Here is a 27,543-nt window from a genome sequence, read left to right as displayed (position 1 = left end):
TGGCAGAACCGCAATGTGAAGCTATAATCTAAGAGACATGGCAATTCCTGACTGAGGTGCAAGAGGGAAATGTTCCAGATAGTCAAATACTATCCCAAACCTACGGGCACAAAACACATTTTGCTTCTTCTTTCACAAACTCTTCATAGCTGGCCAATTTAAAGCACGATGGCTCTGAGCACATTATCGTCTGAGGTTGTGCAACGTCTCTACTACTCCTCACATTGTCATTTGAAGTTCTAGGAGTTACACCTTTTTAAGCGATCATCTTTGGTAGATGTTCATTTCCCTCATCTTTCTTGTAAATCAAGTGCAGTTACAAAAAAAAAAAAAAAAAAAGGTTTTGTTACTTAAATTAACCAAAAAATATAAAGTGTCCCAGTCTGAATTTACCTAAAGTTCAGCGACTCCTCCTTATCAGAGTAATATTTTCCGTCCTCGAAATGGTGAGCTATTTTCCTTCCAATTCCTACCAAGAGGGAAATAAAAGGGCTCGTATGTCTTTCTGTTAAAGACAGTCCAATAATAATAATAATTAAAAAAAAAAAAAAAAAAAGTAGTAGTTTGTGGAATCAGGCACTGCTTCACTCTCACTGGATGTGATCTAGAGCGACCCTTTTGTACAGTGCCACATGTCATATCCCTACGGGAGTCTCTTGATCAGAGAGGAGAAAACGTCATTAGAAAGAGCAGTGCAGAAACAATGCACTTTTCTTGTTTTAAAAAGCCCTCGAATCTACGTCTGGGCACTTCTGTAACAAAAACCCACTTTTCCACCTGGGTCAAGTGGACTGTTGGAGGGTGCACCTAGAATTAGTTTTCTCGTAAGTCACACAGTGCCACGCACTCAGTCTTGCTCACACACGCACAAACACACACACACACACACCCCACAAGCTGCTACAGTGTCTGTTTTAGTGTCACAGGCTGCGTTCTCTGGTTGGAAGTAGCCCCTCTTCTCTTCATTTTTCGCTGAAGGCTGAAGATGACTATGTCAGGATATTGGACATAAATTCGTTGAAGCGTTTCGAGTACTGCTCGGGGTTCACGGTGGAGATCTCTGCCCCAGCCTGCAAGGCAGAGAGGAGACAAGTCAGAACACCCTCCTCGGGAGGCAAACCCAAAGGGTGGGGGACGGAGGACAGCAGGGAGCGATCAGGACAACAAGGCCTGGCTGTGCTGGGAGAGACCCACAACAGAGCCTGCAAGTTCTAGGATAAAACAGGTCTAGAGAGATCCCCAAGCTGATTTTAGCTTCTTCTGCATCTTCTGCAGATCACCGAGTCAAAGCATTGCAGTTGTTCTTTTATGGTTTAAGAGGAAAAGCATGAAAAACTCCACGTCCCACTAATCTGGGGTTTTTGAGCCCTTTTGGGAAGTTCGAAGTTGATGCCAGGGAAGAGGCCTGGCCCCGAACGCAGTGTGAGGCAGACTAGAGGCATGATAATTATTTGTTCTGCTCCAGGAAGGAACAGGGAACCTCGGGTCTTGCTGTCCACCAACCAGAGGGAAAATCTTTCAAGACAGGCTGAGGAGACAGTGAAGGAACAGCAGTTCTTGGGCAAGGGATCACCAGAGGATTCCCATACTGGTAGAAAATCGGTGTCAAAAGGCATCACACACACACACAGAGGCACGCAGGCAAAGCAGAAGCCCCAGAGCCCATCCTCCCTGCATGCAGCAGGCTGCTTACCCCATGTTTCACCGTTTTGGCAGCGTGTGCAGCTTTCTTCTTCGCATCGTATGGCGTAAGAATGTCTATAATGGCCATGAAGTACACTTCCTTCTTGGGGGCACCTAGCGAGGCAAGAGAGTTGCTAGCACACCCTGAGCTGTGAGCGAAGCCCGGCTGCACCCCCCTCCTCAAGAAATACAGGGCAGGTCTGTGTCAGTGCAACCAGCAGAGAAAGCAAGGCAGCTGGAGGCTGGGGAAGGGCAGAGAACGACTGGAAAGGGCACAGCAGAGACCCCCACACTCCCTGAACGCTTAACTGCTCTCCAAGCATCACTTCCAACCTTTCAAACTCAACACTCCCACACTCGGCAGGGTCCCTGTCCCTCTGTGACAGCCCTTCACTCCACTTAGCTCAGGCAGACCAGAGGACACCTCCCCTGCCCTCCAGACCCTCTTGGGGGCAATGTTCCACAGTACTCACTTTCGTGACTTTTCATGGCATAGACGTCCACAGAAGGATCGAACTCTCCAGGCCCAAAGAAGCGAGGGTAGTTGAGGAGATTGCCAGGGCTGTCGGGGGGCGTGCCGTAGGAGGAAATGGGGTTGCCTCCAAGGCCGTCGTTCTCACACTCCTCATCCTCTGCCCGATCCTCCACTTCCATCTCTTCCTGCTCCGCTCGGTCAACATCGTGGATCCCGACCAGCAGGCTGTAGTCCATAATCTTCAGCTGAGCTAAAAACTGGGAGAAAGAGGTGAGCGGGGAAAAGAAAAAGAAAAGAGTACCCATGTGGGATCAGAAATCGTCAGTCCGGCCCCTCCCAATATCTCCCTAAGAAAGTGCAGTAGTGAAAGCTAAACCCTTTTATTAGACTATTTATTATTTACTATTTATTTTTAGACTATTTATTTTTTACTAATTAGTAGATTAGACTCTACTCCACAGAATCTACCCAGGCACTCGGATGCCCTCTGCCACCAGCACAATCCTGACTGATTTGTGTGGCTGGTGCAGGAGTGACCTGCTGCTCAGCCCCTGCTGGACTGCTTGGGCCAGAGGCCCCAGAATCCAGGTATGGGAGGCACACTGGGAGTAAAAGCTGTCCCCAGGAAACTCTACCTCCACATCCCGCTTCAGCTTTTCCAGGAAGTTCTTTTTACTCTCCTCCCCAACGTGCAGCTTCTGACCCTCATTCAAGAAGTCATTGTCCTTGAACGTTGGCAGATCCTTGGCCTGCAACAAAAAGCCCAAGTCAAATTCTCCACGCCCCAGAGGAAGGCAGGTATACAGCTCCTTCAGCCACGTGCTGATAGTGCTCAGAAATCGAGTGTGGGGTGGCACCAGAACATCTCCTGCCTGTTTGTAAGGCCTCATCCTGTCCACTAAGCATGAAAAACGCAAGAGGCAGAGCACAGCACATCCATGTGCTCCCTGTACCTCAGGGGAGGTGAAGGGAGACAGAGAGCAACTCGGCTTTAAAGACTGCCAGGAAGACGTGCTGCAGGCTGACAGCTGGGCTCTAGCCAGAGACGATCCAACCAGCTCCCAGAATAGACAAGATATGCATTTTGTTATTTTCTGACTGGCGGAAGAAAAAAATGCTTCTTTCCCTGAAGACTTGCGGAAAAAATTAAAACCACTGTGTTTTGAGGAATTTGTTTGCAACAGGCCCCGAGGAGTTCTCAAGGATATAGAACATACAACCCCTTGTGCAACTGGGAATTCAGTTATTTTCTTCTTAGAATGATATATGAGCGTGCGGTGGCTTTATATAGATCCAACACGAGTAGTCTGAGACAAACTGCACGAGCAGAAAAAGCCAGAGACTAAACAGCCAGTGAGCCAGGGATACTTGGGCACCGTGCAGCCGTGCCTTGATGCCAGGGCTGTTGGTGTAAGAGGAACTTCCTTTGCTTATGACAGTGACTAATTCTGGGGCAAGCTGAAATGGGATTCCTCTATGGTCTCCAGCCTGCAAAGGCCATGTGTGTGTGCAAATCAAACAGAAAAGTAGCACCAGGACTTCCCACGGCAGTGTCAGAGCCCAAGTTTTCAGGGGCAGGATTCTTGGCTGCAGGTTCCCCTTAACGGCACCAGGAGCCAATTTTACAAACATGGTGAGATACGCCAAGAATCGGAGAAGAGCTGGGCTGGTTTGTACCATCTCTGCCCAAGCAGTTCCTGGGCACAGCCTGGAAGGTGGCACACACACAGGGTATTGCTCAGGGCCCGTTTAACTTCCCCTGCTCAGCACCCCTTGGGAAGAGGGAAGTCAGTGGGATCCCACCTGCTTCCAAAGACCAGGAGGAAGGGAAGGCTGCTCGGGGACAGTCCGTACCTTCTCCTTATCGCTCGCTTCCCTGGATACTGTTGAGCCCTAGCAAAAGAATAAAGAGGTCGTTGTTGCACAGTGTTTATATTCCTGAGGAATTTATTGACAGCATTTAAGTCCTTTGTGCAGGTTAAAAAAAAAAAAAAAAACAAAACAACAAAACAAAACAAACCACAAAAAAAACAAACCACCTAACAAACAAAAAACCATGTTCCCCCCCCAATATTTTAAAACCAGTATCAAATCCCTTTTCATGCCTGAGACAGACTTGCAGGCCTCCCTGGTGTAGCACAGGCTGCTTGGAATAGGAGAACTGAATGTCATTTGAGTCTTAAGTGAAGCCCTAGCCAGAGACCCCAAAACCTGGGTCTCTGGACCTTCCCAAGCAGGTGTTACGAAGACCAACTCTCGCCCTCCCAGAAAAGGAGCCCTCCCTTCCGTGACTGCCCCCAGACGCTCACCTTCAGGTCGTATTTCCGATGCACAGTCAGCCTGTGGCTGAACACGTTCCTGGTAACCACCATGTAGGTTTCCACTCCATCCACGGTGAGCCGGTACATGCCAAGGAACTGGGGCAGGAGGGTGTTCCCGTGGCACTCCACGATGAACTGGGGAAGGGGAGAGAAGGACAGCACTGTCAGACAGAGCCCACCCCTGACAGGACACAGCAGGGCAGGTCTGCTGTTGGCACTGGCCAATATCACTTCTTGGGGTTATGCAAACGGATCTGAAAGTAAGGAGCAAAGGACTGGCAGCTAACATGGGCCAGGGCAGAACATTTCCAGTGGTGCCACTTGCCTCTCTTCCCAGCTGCAAGCAGCTGCCTCCTCCCCAGCCCCTTTGGAAAGGCTCATTCAAAGCACTGAGTTCGGAGCATGCTTACAGGGCTCAGGTAACTTCATCATTCACTGAGGCAGGTGACAGGGTGAGCTGTGAAGGACTCAGAGCTGTGAAGCAGCAGGCTGGCAAGCCCTAGTTGGCTCCCAGGTGTGACGGAACAACGCTGCTTTCCTCTGCAAAAGCTGTTTGCAAGCTCCGCCAGGTCGCTCACTGCGCATCCGAGCTCCAGTTCTCCAGCACATCCCGAGCCGTTTGCCACCTCCCCTCCCAGCGTTCCAGCCTCCCCCTACCTGATGGTACTTCTTTAAGATGTTGTGCATCTCCGCCACGTCCTCGCTTGACACCGCCTTAATGACAAACCTCCTGTCGTAGGTGGTGAGGAAGCGGGCCCCGCAGCGGCCCTGGCTGTCGCTGTTCACCGGGGCGCTTCGCGTCACCGAGTTCTGAGGGAAACAGAAGAGAAACGTGAGGAGGAGGAGAGGCAGGAGCTGCCACCCCCCCCGGAGAAGAAAGAAGAGAAGTCTCAGAAGGCAGGTGAGGCACGGGTGACCAGGACCAGCTCCACGGCCTGGCTCTGGAAGAAAAGCCAGCCCAGGGACGTGATGCTTCGTAGCCGTGGCCGTGTCCCAGCCCAGCTCCCGAGCACACACACAAACGAGCTGTGACTTAATCAGAAAGCATCTTCGAGCTCAGAACTGCTGAGGTTAAAGCCCACTTGACTTATTGAGAAGTCTGAACGTGGAGTTCAGAGCTTTCACCTAGGCCTTCACTTTGTTAACATTGTCCTACTCCCACACCTGGCACGCACTTCTGAAGATTATTATTATTCTTATTCATTAACTAATTGGTTTTTAAGAAGGCAGTATCAAAAGAGGTTGGACTCGATGATCTAGAGCTCTCTTCCATCCTATAAATTCTGTGATTCTGTGAAAACTTCTTAGGATTTCCTCCTGGGAAACAAAGAGCTGTCAGGATATTTCCAGGGTTTAAGTAAAAAGGGAACAAAACGAACGAGAGCGGCCTGCCTTCCTTCCCACCCCAAAGCAACGCCCAAGCTGGCAAAAGTCTCAGGAACTCTTCACAGGTCATTCAGAAACCAGAAGCCAGTTATTCCTACAATCGGATGAAAAGGATTGTGAGTATAAATAGCCTGGCTGTTCCTCCAACAACCAGCAGCATCTGTCTTCATCTCCCTGTCTCCACCCTTAGCAACGAAGCACTGCAGCTTCTTTTTGTACGTGCAGCACAATTGGAAAATCCCAAGCAGACCGCAGAGCAGCTGCCTGCTTCCTTCCCTGAGCCACACCACGGCTCTGTTCTCATCCACCCCGATCCCTTTTCCCAGGTGGGAGGACTTTCTGCGAGCCCCATCCTTCTGTTCAACCACAACTCTCCCAGACTGACCTGAGCAGGTCGCCAGGCTCCTCTGCCACTGCTCAAAAACCGCTTTCCAGTCACCTGCGTGTGCTCAGGAGCCATTTTGTCAACCCCCAGTACAAGGCTCAAACTGGTATTTCCTCACCACTGGTGCAGCTGGGGACAGCTGTGCTCCCAGACACAGCAGCACTGACTCCTGAGCCGCGGTCGTTAGCTCGAGGTGATGTCTTTCAGGGTCTCAGGGCTGGCAGAGCAGCCCGGGATGTATTTTTTTAGCTACCCATTACACCGTTCTCGCCTCCTTTCAGCCGTCTGAGGAGCAGACAGCAGAGGGAGCCTGCTCTTCTGCAGACAGGCAGGAGAGCAGAGCCTGCTGAGACCCAGGGATTTACCGTGTCACGCTGCAAGCGAGCCGAGAGGTTTCCTTTCAGAACGAGGCATTTAAAGCCTTTAAAACTTTAATGAAGCAGGGGAAAAACTCTGCTCCTGCCAATGGCTTTAGAAGCTGTCAGGAAAATAAAGGCAAACAAAAAACCCTCACTTCTTGCTGACATTTGCAAACGAGTCCGTGCTACACAGTTTAATCACCCCTCACCTCAAAACCACAGAGCGTTTCTGCTGGAGGAGATGGGAAGCAGAAACTGTGACCACATATGGACATTACCAAACTCCCAGCCCTTAGGTTTACTTCATTCCCTTCCTGTCATTTCCACCTCCTCCAGAGCTGGAGCGTTATATTTAGCATCCTGGCTCAATTCCCACTGCATTTTACCCACCTGAATTTAGCTCGATAAACGTTTTCTGCTTTCTGTTCTAACCAGAGACTTTTAAACAGCCGAACGGCTCTGCCCGAGGTGGAAGAAGCAATCCTTCGGAGCAACAAGTGAGGTGTAAAGGACAGACCAGGTCATGGGAACCAAGAGGGCTGGGGGTGCTCCTACAGCACTTCCTATGGTTTTGACCACTTCTTAAACACAAAGAGAAAAAAAACTTCCAAAATATACTACAGGAGATGGACAGGGAGAAAGAATAATTAGCAGAAATCACTTCACTGCATGCAAGGAGTGCATTAAGGGGCACGGAGGAAGGCAGCACAAAGCAGTGCCCCAGCCCAGGCAGCCCAGGGGCAGGGTGCTGCTGCCCAGAGAACGGGCACAGCAGGACGAGGGGGAAAGGAGAAGGAATAATCCTCCAGGGAGCTGGGCTGGCACCCAGAGCGGGGCAGCAGCCAGCTTTTACTGCTCCCCCTGGGGATGGCCGGCCCCTTGTGAAAGAAAAACAAAGCAAACCATCAGTTCTGCACCAAAAAGGCGTCTTGCTGAGCAAACACCCTCAGTGTGCCTGGCTCCAGCACGATGGGGCAGGGAGCAGAGGAGGAGGACGGTCCCCAGCAGCCAGCAGAGGCGACTGAGACACAGAAAAAGAAGCAAAAAGCCCCTGGCTCCGATGCCAGTGTCCTCAGAGGTTGTCCCTTCTCACAGAGGGACCCAAGAGCTCCCCCCTGGGTCTGGGGACGGGGCAGAAAAGGGGTGCAGGTGCTACGCATCTGCTCCTCGTGCCACGAGACCAGAAACCAGGTGGGGTACCCCCAGTTCCTCACTAAGCTAAGCAAACCCAGCTCTTTGTTCCATCAAGCTCAGAAGAGGAGCTGCTCAGGCAACAACCTAGACATGGGGAGACCTCAGAGAGTCGTGGGGAAGGCGCACACACACGCACGAGTGGCCGTACCACCAGGGAGAAGCAGCTCAGCGAGATTCACGGGAAATAAAGAACAGAAAGAGCACAAAGCTTGCAGCCCTCAGCCCCGCCAACGTGCTGCTCTGGGCTGGCAGGTTGCTGAGCATTTTGGTTGAAGCCCTCGGCCACTCAGTGCTGGCGCCATGCCCGCCTGTATCAAGGGCAGCGGAGTGCCAAAGATAAGGGGTTTAATTACCCAGCACTCGGCCGGCTAAAGGCCACGCAGAGATCAAAGCCACCCTCTTCTGCCCCGCTGGCTTTCCCCTCATCTAAGTGGCCTCTGAGCAGCGGGTTCTGCACAGCCTCCTGTGTGTGAGGCTGTGCACCCAAGGGTGGCCCTGCTGGCAGAGCTGCAGCATCTTTCACTTTTCACCTGGAAAAACCCAATTCAGCACTTAAAGCAGCACCCAAACCTACAGAAACACGACAGGCTCACGTTCCCTGCAGATCTGGCTCGTTGTTATCCCCCAGCCCCTGCCCACACCATGGGCTCTCCGGAGCAGGGATCATCTTTTCGTCCTGTGATTGCTCCGCTGCTGGGGGACAACGGTAAAACCATTCAAACCGTGCTTATAAACCCAAAAAACTGACCACAAATAATGTCGGTACTGTGTTTTCTCCCCCAGCTTTGTTATTGTGTCCCAGAGAACGGATTCAGGAGGGCAGGGAGAGGAGAGAAGGTACCTGGTAGTCTTGATCATCAATCCCAAATCTTTCCCGGAGGTTTCGGAACACCAGCGGGCAGTACTCCTTAAATTTAAAGCGACTTGGCAAGTTCTCCCTAGGGCAAAGCAGAACAGAGATCCTTGTGAAACGATCAGCTGGTGAAACCAGGCTCCCTTCGCCTCCCACTACATCACCCACCCCGGATATCCAAGCCCCCTCCTGCCCACGAGGGCCCCGTTCTGCCGATGTTTGCCCCTTTTTGGATGCCTACAGAAGTCATCTGGTGCAGGACTGCTGGCAGGAGCCTTGACTCCTGCCAGGTTTGACAGAATAATTTCTCTTTCCTCCTCCTTCGTCGCTTTGCTCCGTTCGGTAGCGCAGCTGCCCCCTGCCACACGCTGCTGCTGTTTGAGATGAAAAGCTGGAGGAAATCGGGGGGAAGCTCTGATTTCAGGCCGGATCAGATCACCGGGGCATCAAAATAAAGGTCAGCGTGAGCCAAACCTCGCCCAGAACACGGAGAGGTTGACTCAGCTCCAGCCTGGCACGCTCCAGAGCACTCCAACGAGCCCAGCACCGTCCCTACCCCTCGCTGCCCGGCACAGCAACCCCCAGGGCTGGGGGACATCCCCCTCCCACGTCCCCGTGTCCTGCTACGTGCTCCTGGCAGGGCCAGATCCTCTTGGCATTAGAGCAGGGAACAAACCCAAAGGCCTCCACCCCACCAGCTGCCCCTACACAAAGGGTTTTAGGTACAAATAAGCTGTGGAGCTCACGCTTACTTGTTAAATAGGTGATTGTCCACCTTGATCTTACTGTAGGCTTTGAAGTCGTCGGGCATCAGCATGACAGGGACGGGAACATTGCTGAGTTCATTGATCTGAAAGAGAAAGGAAAAGCAGACTCAAAACCCATATTCCACCGCCCTGCAGCTACCAACCATGGGTTCACGGGACGCCAGCTACCCCAGGAGCTGGTTTTGCAGGGCTATAACCCATCGGGCTGCTCAGACACCTCTCATTGAATCAATCACAGGGAGAGTGCTCCCCAGCCACCCTCAGCCCTTTCCTCTGATCGTTTAGGATCCAGCTTAGAACCGAGCCCAACCTACAGACCAAGAAACAGCAGATTTCATGTCTTAAATACCTCCCCTTTGCCTTTATTTGGGAAGCGTTGCATCAGCCCACTTCTGGACTGGTTCTCGGTGCTACAAGCCACGGATGGGCAGCTCCTCCACCACGAGCAGCCAGCACACGGAGCGGGCAGCGCCGCGCAGCTCCCTGCGGGTGCTGTTTCCATGTTTGCTGTCTCTGGTTGCTCTTTATCCCACCTTCTCCGGAGGGATGAGTCACTCCACTCGATTGTTTTTGCTCCTCAGCCATGTGTGGCAGCCACAGGGACAGAGGGGAGCAGAAGAAGGAACGCTCAGCTAAGATCCTACGGACAGGCTCATGCCGCAGCGCCCCGCGGCCACCACTGCTGGTGGTGCTGGGCTGCCCTGCCCCAGGCAGTGCCCTAACGAGGAGCCAGAGCTCGAGAGCAGGCAGTGCTGGAGAGCTGCAGGCAGCTCTGGCAGCTGCCAGCTCCAGGTTTTGCTCCCAGCACCCAAAGCCCAGCAGAACGGGTGACCCCCAGCACGCCTGGCACCTTCCTGCCGCGTGGGGACGGGGTGCAGGCTGCCAGCCTCGGGACACGGAGCCCGGTGCTGGGGCTCCCTGCGTGCACAAACAGCCCGGAGATGCTGCCACGTCTCCTGCGAGGAGCTGGAGGCAAAAAGAAGCAGGAAGAAACCATCCTGCAGCGGGATCCGCGGCACAGCTCGGCTCCGCGAGGGGCACGGAGGCGCACGAGGCCGCCCCGGTGAGGTGGGCACTTTTCACATCCTCTCCCTGTCGCTCCCGATGGAAAAACCAGACCAGATTTAACAAACGTCAGACTGGAAAGACACAGACACGCGCCGCAAGGAGGAACGGTGCCTATTTTCAGAGGCTGCCATCCCACACAGCACAGCAGCAGAAAGGAAAGCGGCCGCCGCTCCGCCAAGAGCCCCGCCGGTGCTCCCTGAAGCCCTGCCCGGTATTTCCTTCACAGCAGCACCCAGGAGCATTAAGCACTCCCATGAAGTGCTTCGGGACGTGTGGGGAATGCATAAATCACGTCACACGCCTCCCTGGGCTGTGATCACAGCAGAGCAGGAGGCCAAAACCTCCCCGGCTTCAGCCACGGGCTTCATCCTGCACCGAGCGAGCCCTTGGGCGAGAGGGAAAGGAGAGGGAAAGGGAGAGGGAAAAACACCAGTGGGAGGCTCTCAAACCCCGGGGTCCACGTCTCAGCCCCGGCGAGCCCCCTGCTGTCACCTTCCCGCTGGCAGAAAGGGGAAGAGAAAATTGCTAACCCTGTGCCGAGCCAGAGGTGCTGCCTCCAGCCCTAATTACGGCTGTCTAACGGGAGGGGAAGCCCGGCAGCACCACGCCTGCTCTCAGCCCCCTTCCCGGCGGTGCCGAGGCACAAAGATGCCGTTTGCAGCCCTGCTCCAGCACAGAGGAAGGGTGCTGATGGCTGGGAGGGAGCAGCAGTCGGGAGATTTTCTCCTCCCTGCCAGGAATTCAGAGAGGAGCGCGAGCAAAGCGAGATCTCAAGACGTCTCCGGGTGTCCTCGTTTCTGCCCAAAGCAGAAACCCCAAAGCAAACCTCTCCCAGCTTCCAGCTGCGTGCAGCAGAGCTTTCTGGATGCTTTGGGATCCTGGCTCTGGAGGACAGGGAGAAGGAAGGGATTTGTGCCACGGATTGCTGCCTCACGGAGCTCCCCAAGGAGCTGAGGTGGCCGCCCGTGGTCCCAGCGCTCGCGGCAGGTCCTCCACCACCATTAGATGGCTCCTGGTTCCTGCCACCAGCCTGAGATGAAGCACGGTTTGGGGCTGATTGACTGATTTATTCGGTAAGAGGGACGTGCCCTGCATGTTCCCACAACTCCAGCGCTTGATCCTTTTCTCAGGACCCCGAGGGAAGAGGAAGGAGAAGCCCCCACCCCGTGCCGTGGGTAGGGGAGACCCCAGCCCTGCCTTCTCGCGGGGCAATCCCACGAGTGGCAGGGCCTTTCCACGCATCAGCACCACCCAAAACCACCAAACCTGGCCCCAAAGCAAGCAGAGAAGAGCAGCGGCCGGCGCTGCCCCGCAGGGCTCCTCTCCTGCGCTTATCGTGGTGGAATCTGAGCAGCCTCGGGGAGCGCCGTGACGAGCGCCTGGCACACGTCTGCTCTCTCGCCTTCTCCCCAGGCAGCGGCGTGCAGCAGATTATATTTAGCAGAGCGTGGCCCCGGGCATTTATGCCACGGGAGGCAAGGTCACAGCAAGGTGCCCAGCACCCAGGTGCCCGGCAGTCCCTCAGCCTGACCCCGCTGTGTCCCCCGGGTGGATCCCACCCGTACCAAGCGTGCCCGGAGCTCTGGAGCTCTCCACGGGGCTGGCCTCGAGGTGGGCAGAGGGCTCTCGGGCAGGGCTGTGCCTGGGGCATCTCCACAACCCCCTCCTGCAAAGGATTTAGAGGTCCCCAAGCTGTAAAAACCTCGGAGGTGCTGCTGTGGAGCACGAGCTCTTGGTGCCAGCGCGGTGCTGGCTTTCTCCAAACCATCCAGCCCTTCAGACCGAACCTGTCTTTGAATCCTCTTGCACACGAGCCTGTTTTTGCAGGGTTTCCTCACGCCAGGAGCTTCCCATTTCCCCACTGGGCAGAAAGATCCCCAACAGGGATCAGCCCTGAGCTGACAGCACCACCGAGAAGAGCATCTTGCTGCTGCCACCTGCACCAAGCAGCAGCTCCCACGAAATTGGTCCTGCCCCAGGTCACAGCACGCAGGGCTCAAACCCGACGGCCTCACAGAAAACTGGGCACACACCGGGCTGGGAGGGTCCCAGGGGATTTAAAACCAAGCCTCAATTCAGACAAACCGCCTGGCATCCTCACCAGGCATTGCTGGAGGGATGCTTCACAACTCCCGGCTGGTTTCTCACCTCCTTCCGAGACCAAAGGACAGCCCCGTGCCCGGAGTTGTCCCAGCAGGGGACAAGGCAGCGGGTGACAAGGTGTCAGGACAGCAGCAGGCGAGGGAGGCAAGAGGAGAGCCCCCCCCTTCTCCCCTGAGCCTCAATTCTCCCTCCTCGCCCCTCTGCCTGGCAGCAGAGGAGCAGTGGTCAGCAGGACCCTGGGTTTATCCGCGGCTGATCACTTGTCCCTGCCACCAAAGCCAATTCCTTTGTCAATAAATCACGTTTCCATACTCCGTGCCGCTCAGGGACAGCTGTCAGAACGGACGGGCCAGGCACAATTTGGTTTCAAAACCTGACTGGAGCCTCAAAGTGGCAATTACCATTAGCAAATGGATGGGAAAACGCAATTTGTTTACTAACAGGATCCAGATGATGGAGCGTGAGAGCCTCCTCTCCGGGATTCTTTACGACAGGAACTCGTGCAGGAAAATACCAACGCTTTGTTCCTCTCAGCCTTTCAGCCCGGCACCTCCAGGTAGCTCCTGCACGCCAGCTCCACCTCACAGCACCCCGAGGAAGCAGCTGGGACACGTGCAGCAAAAAATCACCTCGACCAGCACGGAGACGAACCCAAACCTGCAGCAAAACTTTGCAGCTCTCAGCACGGAACAACCAGGCAAGGGCTAGAGGGAGCAAACCCACCGTTTTTCCATGAATTAGAGCATGATTAATCAGCAGCCGGCCCAACAAACCCCCGTGCAACGCTGTGATGATTCTTGGAGTTGATAATTTCTACCAGCGCCCTGGGGACGCCGGCGTGCCTTGAGAGAGAGGGAAGCTCCCGGTGATCGCGGAGCCTCCTCTTTGGGATCAAAGCACTCAGAAGCCTGCTGGCGAGCAGTCCCACACCCTGACGGGCTGCAGCACGGGCAGAGCAGGCAATATTGTACCCCCGGGGGGGCAAACGGGGCTGAGGAGCACAAAGGTTCAGCCTCCTACCCGCATCCTGCAGCAGTGCTGGCTCCTGAGCCCCGCGCTGCTCGCTGAGCTGCCCCCCAGCAGCTCTCTCCTCATTTCCCCCAAGGGAAGCAGCTCCTGGAGTCCCTGCTTTAAAAGATCACCCCCTTTTCAACAGAAATGGGATTTTTTTAACGCCTGCCAGCATCCCCGGACCCTCAGGGATCTGTGAGGAGCGGCGTCGCGCCCCACCGAGGCTCTCCCCTCGCTGCCGGGGGGCTCCCGAGGAGGCACCAGGAGCAGGGAGCCGCGGAGCCGCGTCGCCTCCCCCAGTGCCATGACAACAGCAGGCACGAGCAGAGCTTCCACGGAGCCATCTCCACGTTTGCTGGATCGCTCAGTGCCAGCTAGCAGCTGACAGAGGCAGAAATCGAGGGCGAACCTCCAGGACGCGGCTCCCTCCTCTTAGCCGCAAGATCCCACGCGGGGTCCTCTCCCCTCCGTGGTTTTCTGGCTCGAAATCTGGCTGCTGGGCTGACACCACCCACGTTTGGCCCCGTTTACGCCAGCCTCAGCCCCACCCCGGCTCCGATTGCTCCCAGTTTTGGCTGGGGACCACCGGGACGGCCCGGACCCAGCTGAGGATCTGAACAGAACCTCCTCCAAGCGGTATTCCAGAACCAGCTCCTGCTCTCCAGGCGCTAACATCGCAGCTCCAGATGCTCCCCAGCCCCTCTCCAGCCCCGTGGCTGCTCCCGGTGCCCCCCAGCCCTCTCCTCCTGCCCTCGCAGCAGCTGCCGGTCCGCCTGCTCGAACACCAGGCAGGGCCGAGCCGCTGCCAGGCTCCGTTAATGGACCCAAGAGAATTTCCTCACTCAGCAGAGACGGAGGATTGCATAAAACGCTCGCTTTGTTTGTTTGTTTGATTCGTCCACGGGAAAGTTCATCCCAATGCCACGTTTCTGACAGCGCGTTGTGCCGCAGGGACCCCGGGGCAGGTCCCACAGCCCCGGGATCCACCCTGCCCTGAAAAACTGGGGTGCAGAATCCCCTGTAAGATACCTAACGACGTTCAAAGCCTCTCCTGAAGATCCTCACGGGCTGCCCAGACCCATCTGCTGGGGCAGCACCAGCAATTCTGCTCGCTGGATAAGCGGGACACCAACACCTCGCCCTGCTCTGCGCAGTTTTGGGTGTGTTGAGCAACCACAAACGCTCCGGCACGGCCACGCCAGCTCCCGGCCCTTCCAGGCACCCCAAGGCTCGCCCCAACGCAAGCCGAGAGCAGAGGCAGCGAGCTGGAGGAATAAAATAGGAAAGAATCTGCTGGGAAACGCTGGGTGCCTGCCCGAGGGTGAGGAGGTCACGGCTGAAGTTTGCTGAACCCTTCCCCAGCCCCTCGGGGTACGGTCCTCGTTTCTGGCAGCGGTTCCTTCATAAACTCATCCGATGCAGCTCGTTGCTTCGGCGTTCCCCCACAGCCATCAGCTTGCCTCCTTCCCCGTGCCCGAGTGTTTTCACGGCCAAGTGCTCCAAAAGTTACAGCGCCCTGACCCCGAGCCTAAAAATGATGCCAGAGCTCCCAGCACCGGGCAGCTAAAAGGGGACATCTCGCTGCCACCGAGCAGCAACCAGCCCTAGGAGCCCACAAACGGAACCGGGAGGAATCTCCCCGATTTCCCCGTTTCTTCACGGCTCCTAACAGCATCGCTGATCAAAGCCAGCGAGCAGCAAGCACTGGGAAGATCCTTTGAGGAAGACAATGCGGCGCTGAGCTGCACTTGGGAGCTTTCATTCCGTTGTCACGCGAGCTGGGAACGTAATTCTGTGTTTCCAGAGCGTTATTTGCTTCTGCAAAGAATAAACCCCGACCCTTTTCGCTCTCTAGAAATCCCCCATTAATGCAACAGGGAAACGGGCGCCTGAACCCGAGGGTGCATCCGCCGAAGGGATGAGGATCCTGAACCCTTTGGGCACCTGCAGCACCTCCCGGAGCAGCAGCCACTGCTTGCATCCCTGCTGCCCTTCCTGTGCCAGGTCTGTGCCAGCCCTTACAGAGAGGGGAGGCTTCCAGAGGAGCCCATGAGGACGGGCTGCTCTTAGGGACGAGCAGCGGAGGTGGCCCCGGAGGCGTTTCCCCGGGAGCTGCTCCCGGTACCGACCCCCGGGGGAAACCGAGGCCGGGCCCCGGGAGCACAGGGCCGGGGTTCTGGCAGCTGAGAGCCCTAAAGCAGAGGGAGGCGGGTGGCAAACGGTGCCCGAGGGATTTAGGATGGAGCTGGGAGGTGTCAGGGCTCCTGCACAGCCAACGAGGGGACGCAGGGGAGCCCCCCAAAAAAATAGGCAGGGCCCTGAGCGAGCAGGGGGGGGGCTGAGGAGGGGGTGAGGAGCTGGGGGGGGGCTGAGGGAGGGCCCGGGGGGGGCTGAGGGAGCCGGGGAGGGGACGGCCCCGGGGGGACAGGGGGCTGGGGGGGACAGGAGGGGTCGAGGGGGGCTGGGGGGGGGCCCAAGGGGACCGGGGGGGGTTCCACGGAGCCCCCCTCATGGGGTGGGCGCCCAGGGGCCGGGATGGGGGGGGTATGAGGGGGTGTGGGAGGGTGTGGGGGGGTGTGAGCCCCTCGGTGAGGGCCTGGGGAGGGGGGGGGGGGGACCGGGGGGGGCTTGGGGGGAACTAGGGGGGTCCGGGGGGGGGCTCGGGGGAACCGGGGGGGTCCAGAGGGGAACCAGGGGGGGCTTGAGGGGAACTGGGGGGGTCCGGGGGGGAACCGGGGGAGGCTCAGGGTAACCAAGGGGGCTCGGGGGAACCGGGGGTGAACCGGGGGGGGCACCGTGGGGTCCCGGGGGTCGCTCACCGTGTGGTTGGCCCCCCACATGAGGACGCTGAGCAGCGGCTCGGAGGCCCGGAACAGCTTCACCTTCTGGCACACGAAGTGCTTCTTCTTCGTCTTGGTTTTGCTGGCGCTCAACGCCGAGCTCAGCCCCCCCACGACCCCCCCACCCCCCCCACCTCCCCCTCCTCCCCCCCCCGCCGCCGCCGAGCCCCCCGCGCAGTTCGAGGCCATGGCGGAGCCCCCGAGCCCCCGGCCGCGCCCCCCCCTCCCCTACCGCATGGTCCCGCCCGGCGCGGCGCCTCCCCCCCCCCACACACACCCCCAATGGTACCGCCCAGCCCCTGTCAAGCCCCGGCGCCGGCCTGGCCCCTCGGTTCCTTCCCTCCCCCCCCCCACCTCGCTGAGGTGGTTCCGTCCCCGCCTCCCTGTCTTTTTTTCAGCTCCCCCCCCCCCGCCTGCCCCCGCAGTGGTTCGTTCCGCCGCGCCCGGCCGAGCCCCGGCGGCGCCGCGCTGAGGGGGCGCCAAGATGGCGGAGGGAGGGGGCGGGGCTGGGAGGGACCATATGGCGGAGCGGAGGGGGGGGGATAAATAACGGGGGTGCTGAACGCGCGGCGAAACGGAGCCGGTCACCGGTTAGCCCCGGTGCGAGCGGAGCGGAGCGAAAAGAAACGGGGTTGGGTTGCGGCGGGCGGCTCGGCGAGGAGCGGCCGCTGGGAAAAGAACGGGCAGATAAAATCCGCCCCCCCCTCCCTCCCCGCCCCAAGGTGGTCTCGCCCAGCTGGCGTGCAGTCCCCGCCCGGGCCACGCCCCCTCGCGGGGATGGACCAATGAGCGGCGAGGCGGCTGGAATTATGAATGGGCCGCTGCTGACGTCACGGGCCACTACTAGAAGGCGCCCCCGGTGCGGCTCCACGGTTCCGTACGGCCCCGGAGCCCCCCCAGCGGCACGGGAAGGGGCAGGGGCGGCACGAACGGCTCGGAAAGGACGGCTCCGGGACGGACGGCTCGGTAGGAACGGCTCTATTGCAAGCACAGCCCTCTGCTGCCGCGCACCGACCCCGCACCCGCACCCTGTGTGGTCACAGCTCCGCTCCTCGCCCTCCCCTCCGGAGCTGCCCCCACCGGGAACGACCCCCCCCCCGGGCCGGGGCTGTGCCACGCACCGGGCCCGCAGGGGGTCGGGGTGGGCCGTGAGGGCTGCCAGAAGCAAGGCTTCGCTCAGCCAAAGGAGCCCGCAGGAGCCTGGCGCAGCAGCTACCGCCCCGCAGAGCCCGGCGCTAAGGACATACAAAAAACAGAACCACGCGAGGTGGAGAGAACAGGGAGAGCTCGGGCACTAGGCTAGGGAACGCCAGGGCGCGCGGCTCCTCCAGCTATGGTGTGTTGGCGAGGGTGAGGGCATCACCCAGGGAGGCGCAGCGCCAGAAGTCCGGAGCACCCCGCAGCACAGAAATCCAGCACCTCTTTGGGAGGTGGAAACTGGTCCTGGAGAGAGCAGTGAGCCTGGGCTGGAGGCCTCTCACCTTTGGGGATACGTGTCCGCTTAGCTCCTGCACAGGAGCAGGGGGAGAACAAGTTTCATCTCTGCATAAAGTTTTTTTCCAAGGCGGCGGGAGTTCTCTGAAGGGAGTGGATGTTGCGCTTTACTCGGTCCTCTAGAGTGGAAGTAGACGCGCTCTCTAGTTTTAAGCGACTGCAGAAAGAATAATGAATCAAAAAATTAGACAGGTTACCACAGAAGTTTACAATATTTTTGAGATTAATTAACAGAATTTGGAAGAACTAGATGTCCCTAGTTTTACTGCTTAAAAAGATATAGACAGATCTACACCATAATCTGAGCATCTCAAATGCTGGTTCCACCACCCACTCCTGAGAAGATGTGACCTGTATTTCCCCGGAATGAAAACGCAGATAATAAAGACACTCACTGCAAGAACTTTCCATCCCGGGAGTCCAGCTTCTCCAGCTCTCGTTCCAGCTCCTCCTCCTTTCGGTGTTTCCTGAGGTTGTTTGCTCTCTCTTCTTCCCGCCACTTGGCATTTTCCATCATTTCCTGGCGTTTACGCTCCAGTTCCTCCGGAGAGATCTTTCTAGATGTGTAGAAAACACCACTACTGTAAATAAAACTCTGCTAGGCCACAACCCTCTCTTCCTTTCCATTCTTTACGAGTTATGCCCCTCAAAATTGGGGGTGTTTAACATGGCTTTTCCTTTGGTACCCAATCAGCAAAGCTTGCAATTTCAAGTCTAAACGTTCTGCTCTGCCATGCCCCCAGGAAAGGCTGTTTTCCTCTTCCTTTCAGCCTTCTCATTTTTAATTGACTGGTAAGGTGATGCTGTCAAGGTCACCTTTTCCTGATGACAGTAAACCAGAATGCCTCTAATTAACAGCCCGTAGGACAAAGCCTTTCTTCGCATTACTGCCTTGCAAAGTGATGCGAGACATATGGCGAGCCAGCAGCCCCGTGAATCGGTTTGGGAAGCTGTCCAAGGAGTTAACGAACAACCAAGCTCCAGAGCACTGAGCTGAGCACTGAGCTGAGCACTTCGTCACTCTCTGTCTGACTTTCCCGACATCTGATACAATCTATTTTAGACAACAGAGCAAATTTGATTCACAGATTACACCCAATTGTTTCACAGTCTTTAGGGCAACTTCCCCCCAAAAGCACAGGGACAACGTTTTGCTTACCTCGTGTACCCTGGAACGTGCTGTCGTCGGTAGCTCTTTTTAGGGGAAGGGCTTCTGGCTCTTCCTTTCTCCTCTCGATTGCTGTTTGTAACACAAAATTACCTCTTTTTAGGACAGATGAACAAAACATACGTTATTACACCTCTAAATGTTACCTGGATTTTTTGTACACATTCTGAAACTAAAATCTCTCCCGGAACTACAGGACCGTTACCTGGCTGCTTTGTAAGCAAATGTTAATGGAAACTAATCATGTACTGAGTCATATTTTTAATCTGATTTAATTATTTCATTAGCAAGCAATGAGCACTTGGTATCTGATTTTATCAGCGTTTAGTAGGGGTAATTCAGCAATTACAAGTACCTTCTAAAGGAAATTAGGGGCCCAAATTAAGTACAGCCATAAGCAATGCCTAATGTGTGCACCCAGGAGGAGGCTGTCGCAAACGAGCAGCACGTTGCAGACAACAGGGCCCCTCCAGCTGCTAACCTGTGTGTTTCTGCACTCGTACAGCTGTGCAGCTCCTGCCTTTACACCCAGAACTTACCACGGTGGCAGGAGGAGACTGAGTAACAGAGCTTTTGATTCCTGAGAACCGCCCCCACCAGCAGCCCCTAGTTTATGTTTTCCGTGTCAGCCCCACTCACTGTTTGCTGTGCCTGGACGGAGACCTCGATCCCCTGCACCCCGACTGTTCTGTGCTCTTCTTGCTCCCACGTCTCTGCGGCGAGCGGGACTGGCTCCTGGACCTGGAGCGATCCCGGTGCTTGTGGGGGGCCCTCTCCTGGCTGGCAGCTGGGGAACTCCGAGACTTGTGGCTCAGGTCAGAGTCCCTTACCTGGAATGCAGAAGTGACCTTCAGGACAGATTCCCCTGAGAGCATCACAGCGAGGCTACAGAGGAGACCTCAGGTTAGACTAAGGGCAGGAACCACAAAAAACATTTTTGTTTGTGTTTATTTATCTCATTTCCTAGGTTCTTATTACAGGCTTCACCTTTAAGATAGTTTAAGACAGTTTAACTTACGGTGTATCATACTGAAATTGTTCTGACAATTAAGCACAGCATTTAAACAGACGTGTGACCCTGGTAAGAGAAACTAAATAAATCCTAACCTGAGTTCAGAGAGAATAAAATGTCCTACCAGCATCTGAACAGCTTCGGTTTCAAGGCTTGGATGGCTCCAAATTGAACTTTCTTAAATCATAATCCCCTTCTACTTAGTGGAGCAGCCTCTTGCAACAAGCAGCCTCAACTTTTGTTCTTCCCTAACCCAGGAATTTGCTGCTGAAAGCTGTGTGAAACACGGGTCCTTACCTGTAAGCCATATCCTGGGACTTTGGTAGGAGCAGGTTTCCAGGAGGAACTGTTCATCTTCTTCTGAGACCTAACGAGAAAACAGAGCAGTAGTTTTGATGCAGATGAGATCAATAACATAATATTTTTTACTTTAAAATGTCATAAAAATAACTTAATGCAAAAACAATGAAGTAACAATAGAGAAATGGTTAGGCAAATTAAGAGCATTAATTAGAAAGATAAGGCTTGCAGAGGATTAGAAAGACAAGAAAAACAGCCAGCTGAAACAGGACACGAGATATTTTCATTACAACACCTCAAAACATACCTAGCTTTGCTTCGCTCATCATCACTGCTGGCACTTTCACTGCTAGAACTGCGATGTCGATGTTTCTTGTGCTTCTTCTTCTTCTCTTTCTTCTTCTTTTTTTTATCCAAGCTGTTTTGCAGCTATAAAGCAAAACACTATCTCATTAGCAATAATTACTGTCCCTACACTCGTGCAGTCAGCATCACAAGGCAAGGGCAAAGTAAGTAAATCACTAGCTAAAAAAGCACAGCCTAGGAGCAGGAAGAAAAAAATACCACTGAATCCAAAAGGACGAGAAATTAATTGTTGCTGACAGACTGATAAGGAACCTTGTCCTATTATACGGGGAACAGACAAAGCTGAATTTATTCTGTTTTCCTATGAGTCAGGAAATGGAACTCAGCTCCTTCTCCTAAATATTAATTTGACCTATGAACCTGTCCTCAGTTCAGTGCTTTGAGTCTGTGGAGGAGTATGGAGATAAACCTACCAGTTCTTTGATTTTCTTCATTTTCACAGGATTATTCAGAACTTCTCTCTTCTTTTCCTCCTCTCTCTTTCTAAAGCAGAATAAAAGAAAATTAAACTAGTATTTGCAAGCAACTCAAAGTATATTTTAAGACCACAAGAACAACCTCTAAAAACATATAATGCAGAAAAACAGGCACATTTGATACATTCAGCAAAACAGGCCCAACTAAGATGAAGTCTGTCCTTTTCTTTTCCACGAGAGCACAACTATAAGGGTAAAAAAAAATCGTTCTGTTACCATCCACTGGGCTACAACGCTGTTAAATGGCTGAACTCTCAGAGCAAACCAGATCAATTCACACACACATAGGAGGGTAACATAAGTTTGCAGAGATGAATCAAGGAAGAATGACAATCTTTGTTGAATTCAAGTTAGAAAAACTACTGAAAAGCAGCAAACTGACTCGAACACGTTATTTGACTTGTTGCTGTGTCTAGAACACACAACCAAAAGCCTGCTAGTCAAGTAAGTGGCTGGTGAACTCTCTGCAGCCAGGACTGGCACCTGCAACCTAAAGCTCACAAACAAACAGATAAAACTTTGAGGAACAAACTTAGCAGCATTCTTTAAGTAAAGAACTAAGATAGTTCTTATCAAGTTACTGTCACGAACGTTTTGTCTGATCTACTGCTGCTTTCACCCCCATGTTTGGTACCTGATCATGAAGAGCGGATCCTCACGGATTTTGTTTGCCATGTCTAGAACAGAATTGGCACCAGACTTGGCAAAAATGGAGCCTGGGAGAAGCCCGGTCTCGTTGGAACAGCCCGCATCCTTGTCTTCTGTCTTCTCAAAGACGTATTTGTCCACGGGACGACCCATCAGGTACTCCTCTCTGTTGACCATGCCCCCAGGACCCTGGTACATCCACTCCAGCTTCTCTTCTCTTTTCCTGTTGCAAACAAGAGCGTCTTATTCTCTATTACAGAGCTCTAACGGTAAAACTTTTCCCTTCTAAAGGTAAAACTAAAAGGTAAAACTTAAAGCACTAGCTTAAGAAGGCGAACAGAAGACTTTCTGCATTGCACACGTTAAAAACAGTGCAGAAAATACGTCCCTCAGGGGCACCAGCAGGGCATGGAGCACGCCACCAGGCAGCACCGGTCCCCAGCAGGCTGTGGGTGCCGTGCAGTGGGCTCCGCGGCCACTCCTCACCTGACGGTGCCCATGTCCTCGGCGTAGCGCTGCATCTCCTCGCGGGCCCGCTCCTCCTGCAGCTCCCGCTGCAGCTCCTCGATCTTTTTCCGCTCGGCCTCATGCTTCTGCTCGGCCTTCCACACCTTCTCCACATTGCGCAGGGTCTGTGGGTGCCAGCTCTTCTTCAGGTTCTGCGGGGGGCGACAACCACAGCAGGGCCTTGACTTAGCACCCCGATAAGGGGCCGGGGAACGGCCTCGGGATCCCCCTGAGCGGGACTGGGCCCTAAACCCGCACCCCGAGGCCCTGTCCCGATCCCTCGGGGCCCGAGGCCCACACCACGAAGCCCAGGGCCGGTACCGGAGGCCCGGGGCCTGCTCCAGGAGCCCACGGGCCCGGGTCCCACACCCCTAGGGCCCTTCCCAGCCCCCCCGAGGCCCTGTCAGGATCCCTCGAGGCCCGGTGTCGGTACCCGAGGCCTCCCCCGCCCCGGCCGGACCCCCCCTCACCAGGTCGCCCCCCCCCATGGCGCCGCTCGCTCCGCGCTCCCCTCCCCGCCGGGCTCCGGCCGCCTCTCGTCACCGGGGCGTGGCGCCGGTTGACGACGTCACTTCCGCCGCGCCGCTGATGGCGGAAGGAAACGGAAGAGCAGGGCCCGGCCTTAGGAACCCTCCCGGGGCCGGTTCTGCCCGCGGTGGGATTCGAACCCTGGTCCTCCGGGCTCCCAGCCCGGCGCCCTGCCCCGGAGCCACGCGCGCCCGCGGCGGCTGGGGCGTGGCGCATGGGGGAGCGCGGCTGCCCGCGGGGCCGAAGGTCCCGGGTTCGAGTCCCCCCAGGGGCGGGAGCCAGCGCCCGGCTGCGTTAATCCCGGCTTCCTTCAAGCCGTGGTGCTCGGTGTTTGAGATAAACAAACACTGCTCCGTCTGCATCGCCTCTGGCGCTTGTGTGTAAAGCAAAAAGCCAGGAGGAATAGGAAGGTGTGGGCTGCTGTTGTGGTGTAAAGCTGGCAGGGGGCTGGGAACCACGCGGCTGCTTCCAGCTCGCTCTGCCCCGGTGGGATGGGGAGGAGAACCCGACAGGGAACGATGCGAGAACTCAGGGGTTGTAATAAATACAATGGTTTATTAGGTACAGCACAAGCTGTGCCCACAAACAAAGCAAAACGAGGAATGAATCCAGCCTTTCCCATCAGCTGGCAGGCGTTCAGCCACTTCCAGTGGCTCATCACTTCCACGGCTCATCAAACACGACAGCATTTGGCTGCCCAAGAAGCTCCCGATGTTGTCACCCCCCTCCTTTACCCCAGTTTTTATTGCACGGCATCAGATGGTACGGAGCATTTCCTTGGCCATTGTGGGGCAGCTGTCTTGGTCTGTGTCCCCCTCCTGGCTTGTTCATTCTCAGCCTTCTCCCAGCAGGGCAGCAGCAGAAGAGTCCTCGGTTCTGGGTGAGCACTGCTTTGCAGCAACTAAAACATTATCACTACTGTTTTCATCAAAAATCCAAACCACAGCATCATACAAGCCTTAACTAATAAAATTAGTTCTCTCCCAGCTGAAACCATGACAGATTGGCAAAAGAATGTGAAGTGACCTCTAAAACCTCTGGGGAATAAGAAGGTCTCTCCCTATTCTGTCTGTAAAGAAGAGAGGATGGAAAAGGAGGTAAAGAGAGGGGGCACCTGGAGTTGAACCAGGGACCTCTTGATCTGCAGTCAAATGCTCTGCCACTGAGCTATACCCCCTGAAGCAACACCTGCACCAGGTGGTTTTAAAAACATTTACACACAGCCAGTGTCTGACCACGGGTTAAGATTCATTAACTTGGCAGCAGCCTGGACAGGGCAATGGACATAATTGCTGCAGAGAGTTACTACAGAAAATTGCAAACTTAGACAAAAACAGCGCAGGGCAACTCAGAGCAGAAGCCCTGAGCTTTCCTGGGCCAAAGGCTGGCTGAAAAAGACATTTAAAAGAGGGGGCACCTGGAGTTGAACCAGGGACCTCTTGATCTGCAGTCAAATGCTCTACCACTGAGCTATACCCCCTGGAGTGACACCTGCACCAGGTGGTTTTAAAAGCAGTTACACACAGCCAGTGTCTGACCACAGGTTAAGATTCATCAACTTGGCAGCAGCCTGGACGGAGTAATGGACATCATTTCTGCAAAGAGATACTAGAGAGAATTACATCTCACACAAAAACACACAGACAGCACAGAGCTGCTTGGAGCAGAAGCCCTGAACTCTCCTAAGCAAAAGGCAGGTTGAAAAAGACAATAAAGAGAGGGGGCACCTGGAGTTGAACCAGGGACCTCTTGATCTGCAGTCAAATGCTCTGCCACTGAGCTATACCCCCTTGGGTAGCAACCAGAAAGGTGCAGGAGAAAAAAAAACAACAACAACAACAAAAAACAAAAATCACAGAGAGCTCAGTTGTTTTTTTTATTTGACAGACTCCTTTGCATTAAAATGCACATGCCAAAGTATATTCAGAGAATCAATACAGGAGACAAAGTATAGAACGACTGCAGTCTCTTGGCTGATCAAAATAACTCCTACAGCCCAGAAGGCAGCATCGTGCCTTTGCTTAGTCACTGACACGCATACAAATTTGGCTGAGTTTTTAGATTAATGCTCTGTCCTGGGTTTGGTTCAGAGACCAGCCCTTTGGCCAAACAGTAGCTCACAGGATCTAAAAATGAGGCAAACGCCTCGTCCTTTTTCCTGAAAAAAGCACAATAAAAAGAGGGGGCACCTGGAGTTGAACCAGGGACCTCTTGATCTGCAGTCAAATGCTCTGCCACTGAGCTATACCCCCTGAAGGAACACCTGCACCAGGTGGTTTTAAAAACATTTATACACAGCCAGTGTCTGACCATGGGTTAAGATTCATCACCCCGACAGCAGCCTGGACAGGGCAGTGGACATAACTTCTGCAAAGAGTTACTACAGAAAATTGCAAACTTAGACAAAAACAGCACAGGGCAACTCCGAGCAGAAGCCCTGAGCTTTCCTGGGCCAAAAGCTGGTTGAAAAAGCCATTTAAAAGAGGGGGCACCTGGAGTTGAACCAGGGACCTCTTGATCTGCAGTCAAATGCTCTACCACTGAGCTATACCCCCTGTGGCAGCCTCCTCCACGGCTGGAAGTTTTCCGCTCATTCCAAACAATTCCAGCACATCAACAAATTACTCCCAGCACAAAAAACACTGAAGGAAATACCTCTCTGCTCACAACCTCCACGGTGCCAGTCCTCTTCTCCTGTCAATCTTCTTCTTGCTGCCTGGCTACCACCACGTCTGCCAGAGGATGTTCCCTGCAGAGAGTTCAAGGGAAAGCAGTCAACTGAGAAGCCCCAGATGGACCTTTTGGGGGCAAAAAGTGGAGGAAAAGGGGAGGGGGCACCCGGATTTGAACCGGGGACCTCTTGATCTGCAGTCAAATGCTCTACCCCTGAGCTATACCCCCACCTGGGCAACACCTGCTGCATTCCAGGCCTTGTGTTCACAGCACCTGCGGCACGGCTCCCGCAGGAATTCCCTCTCCTTGGCCTCCTCCCAGCCTCACCAGCCCCAGGCCTTGCACCACACCTGCTCACAGGCTCCTGGGGGTCACGCCAACCACTTCCCACCTTGTTTTCTCTTACAGCACCTCGTGATGGAGTAGGAAAACAGAATGCTCAGAAACACCCACCTCAGGAGGCCTCCGAAGGCGCTCGGCCGTGCCCCTGTGTGCTCAGGGCCTCACCCAAACCACACAGGGAGCAGCTCCAGTGCTGCCCGCAGCCTTGCTGCCTTCCTCACTGACGGGCTGGAGGCTGCAGGGAAGGGAAACGCCGACACCCGGAGCCTCGCCGCCGCCTTCCAGCCGGGCCGGGCCCTGTGAGGACGAGCACAAACGTTTTATTTAGCACCAGGCAGACATCAAAGGCTGCGGGGTAAAATAATTCACCCCAGAGGTAACGCGCCACAGGCAGGGAGCGCCGGGACGTGTAATTAAGGTAATGAAGCAAAGGAATAATGAATTATAAGTGAGGATAACGAGCTGTAGGTGCGGAGACCGAGCTGTGCCCGCCCCCACCCCACAGGCCCATGCACCCGGTGCCGGGCCCACCTCTCCCCGCCGCCCGTTAACGGCCGGGCCCCCCCCAGCCCCGCTCCAGGCCTCCGGTACCGGCCGGATCCCAGCCGACCGCGGCTCCCGGGGCAGGCGGGGGGCGGCTGCCGGTACCGGGGCCCGGGGCTGGGGTCCGGGATCCCGCCTCCCCCCCCGGTGCCCCCGGCCCCGGTCGCGGTCGCCGCCGTCGCTAGGCCCCGGGCCGTGGCGCCGTTTGATGACGTCACTTCCGGCGCGCCGCTGAGGGGGACCCCGGGGAGCAGCGGGGGCGGCGCTGGGGCCAGAGCGGGGAGATCCCAACGGGAGCCTTGGGGACACCGGGACGGCCCCGGGGGCCTTTACGCAACCCGACAGGACGCAGGACTCTGCACCTCCTCTCTTTCCAAACAACCCTAACCGGAACAATAACCCTAAACCTGACCCTAATCGTAACTGTAATGACCCTAACCCGAACCCTAAGCAAAACCCTAACCCAAACCCTAAACCTCATGACCCTAAAGACCCAAACCCTAAAGCGAACCCTAACTATAACCCTAATGACCCTAACCCTAATCCTACTGACACTAACTCTAACCTTAACCCTAATTCGAACTCTAACCCTAACCCTAACCTTACCCCAACCCTAATGACCTTAACCCTGACCCTAACCTTAACCCTAACTCTAACCCTAACTCAAACCCTAACCTTAACACTAACCCTAATAACCCCAACTCTAAGCCTAACGACCCTAACCCTAACCTTAACCCTAACCTTAATGACCCTAACCCTAATGACCCTGACCCTAACGACACTAACCCTAACCTGAACCCTAACCAAATGACAGAGCTAACCCTAACCCAAACCCTAACCCTAATGGCAGAGCTAACCCGAACCCTAATGACCCTAACCCTAACCAGGGCCCTGGACACTTTCCCCCATCTACTCCCAATGGAAACCTTTGGGTAGACCTGAGCTCCCTCGGGAGCCTCAACGCCCCCCTCCCCCCCATACACACACACCACGTGACCCGGACCCTGCTCTCAAACAACCCGCGCACCCCCCGCCCCTCCC

At 55.2% G+C, this 27,543-nt stretch overlaps 2 protein-coding genes and 1 long non-coding RNA gene across 5 annotated transcripts; all 3 read right to left on the bottom strand.

Moving 5' to 3' along the window:
* Positions 1-245: 245 nt before the first annotated feature.
* On the bottom strand, positions 246-16,544 carry PIP4K2B (phosphatidylinositol-5-phosphate 4-kinase type 2 beta). 2 transcript variants are annotated; one of them, XM_082778944.1, is made up of 10 exons: positions 16,425-16,544; positions 9,409-9,506; positions 8,645-8,741; positions 5,137-5,289; positions 4,468-4,614; positions 4,013-4,051; positions 2,794-2,907; positions 2,157-2,415; positions 1,694-1,797; positions 246-1,070 (listed from the first exon to the last, which is right to left on the bottom strand). In XM_082778944.1, the coding sequence occupies exons 1-10, from the start codon at positions 16,443-16,445 to the stop codon at positions 990-992; spliced, it is 1,113 nt and encodes a 370-aa protein (XP_082635070.1). In that variant the 5' UTR covers positions 16,446-16,544; the 3' UTR covers positions 246-989. The 2 variants fall into 2 exon arrangements, with proteins under 2 accessions (XP_082635070.1, XP_082635071.1); XM_082778945.1 differs by lacking the exon at positions 1,694-1,797.
* Positions 16,545-17,414: 870 nt separating this feature from the next.
* CWC25 (CWC25 spliceosome associated protein homolog) lies at positions 17,415-22,974 on the bottom strand. The gene is made up of 10 exons (XM_082778802.1): positions 22,887-22,974; positions 22,396-22,568; positions 21,896-22,132; positions 21,199-21,268; positions 20,727-20,848; positions 20,417-20,486; positions 19,747-19,937; positions 19,099-19,179; positions 18,335-18,496; positions 17,415-18,096 (listed from the first exon to the last, which is right to left on the bottom strand). Exons 1-10 carry the CDS (start codon positions 22,902-22,904, stop codon positions 17,982-17,984), a joined length of 1,239 nt encoding a protein of 412 aa, XP_082634928.1. The 5' UTR covers positions 22,905-22,974; the 3' UTR covers positions 17,415-17,981.
* A 474-nt stretch (positions 22,975-23,448) lies between these two features.
* Positions 23,449-26,691, bottom strand: LOC309887232. 2 transcript variants are annotated; one of them, XR_014319036.1, is made up of 4 exons: positions 26,491-26,691; positions 26,071-26,256; positions 25,600-25,693; positions 23,449-24,539 (listed from the first exon to the last, which is right to left on the bottom strand). It is a non-coding gene; the product is annotated as an uncharacterized lncRNA (long non-coding RNA). The 2 variants fall into 2 exon arrangements; XR_014319037.1 differs by having other exon boundaries at positions 26,551-26,686.
* Positions 26,692-27,543: the final 852 nt, after the last annotated feature.

This window comes from Aythya marila, assembly GCF_965140915.1.
Source record: "Aythya marila genome assembly, chromosome: 25".
NCBI lineage: Eukaryota > Metazoa > Chordata > Aves > Anseriformes > Anatidae > Aythya > Aythya marila.
The sequence above is the reverse complement of the archived record's forward strand: the minus strand, read 5'-3'. Positions and strand labels throughout refer to the sequence as shown.

Coding starts and splice junctions, on each gene's coding strand:
- CWC25 (XM_082778802.1), bottom strand. Junction 21,269..21,895: donor GATCCGCTCTTCATGATCAG/GTACCAAACATG, acceptor ATTCTGCTTTAG/AAAGAGAGAGGAGGAAAAGA. Junction 20,849..21,198: donor TGAAGAAAATCAAAGAACTG/GTAGGTTTATCT, acceptor TTTGCTTTATAG/CTGCAAAACAGCTTGGATAA.
- PIP4K2B (XM_082778944.1), bottom strand. CDS start 16,445: ATGTGGGGGGCCAACCACACG. Junction 2,416..2,793: donor AGCTGAAGCGGGATGTGGAG/GTAGAGTTTCCT, acceptor TCTTTCTCCCAG/TTTTTAGCTCAGCTGAAGAT. Junction 1,071..1,693: donor CCAAAACGGTGAAACATGGG/GTAAGCAGCCTG, acceptor TCTGCCTTGCAG/GCTGGGGCAGAGATCTCCAC.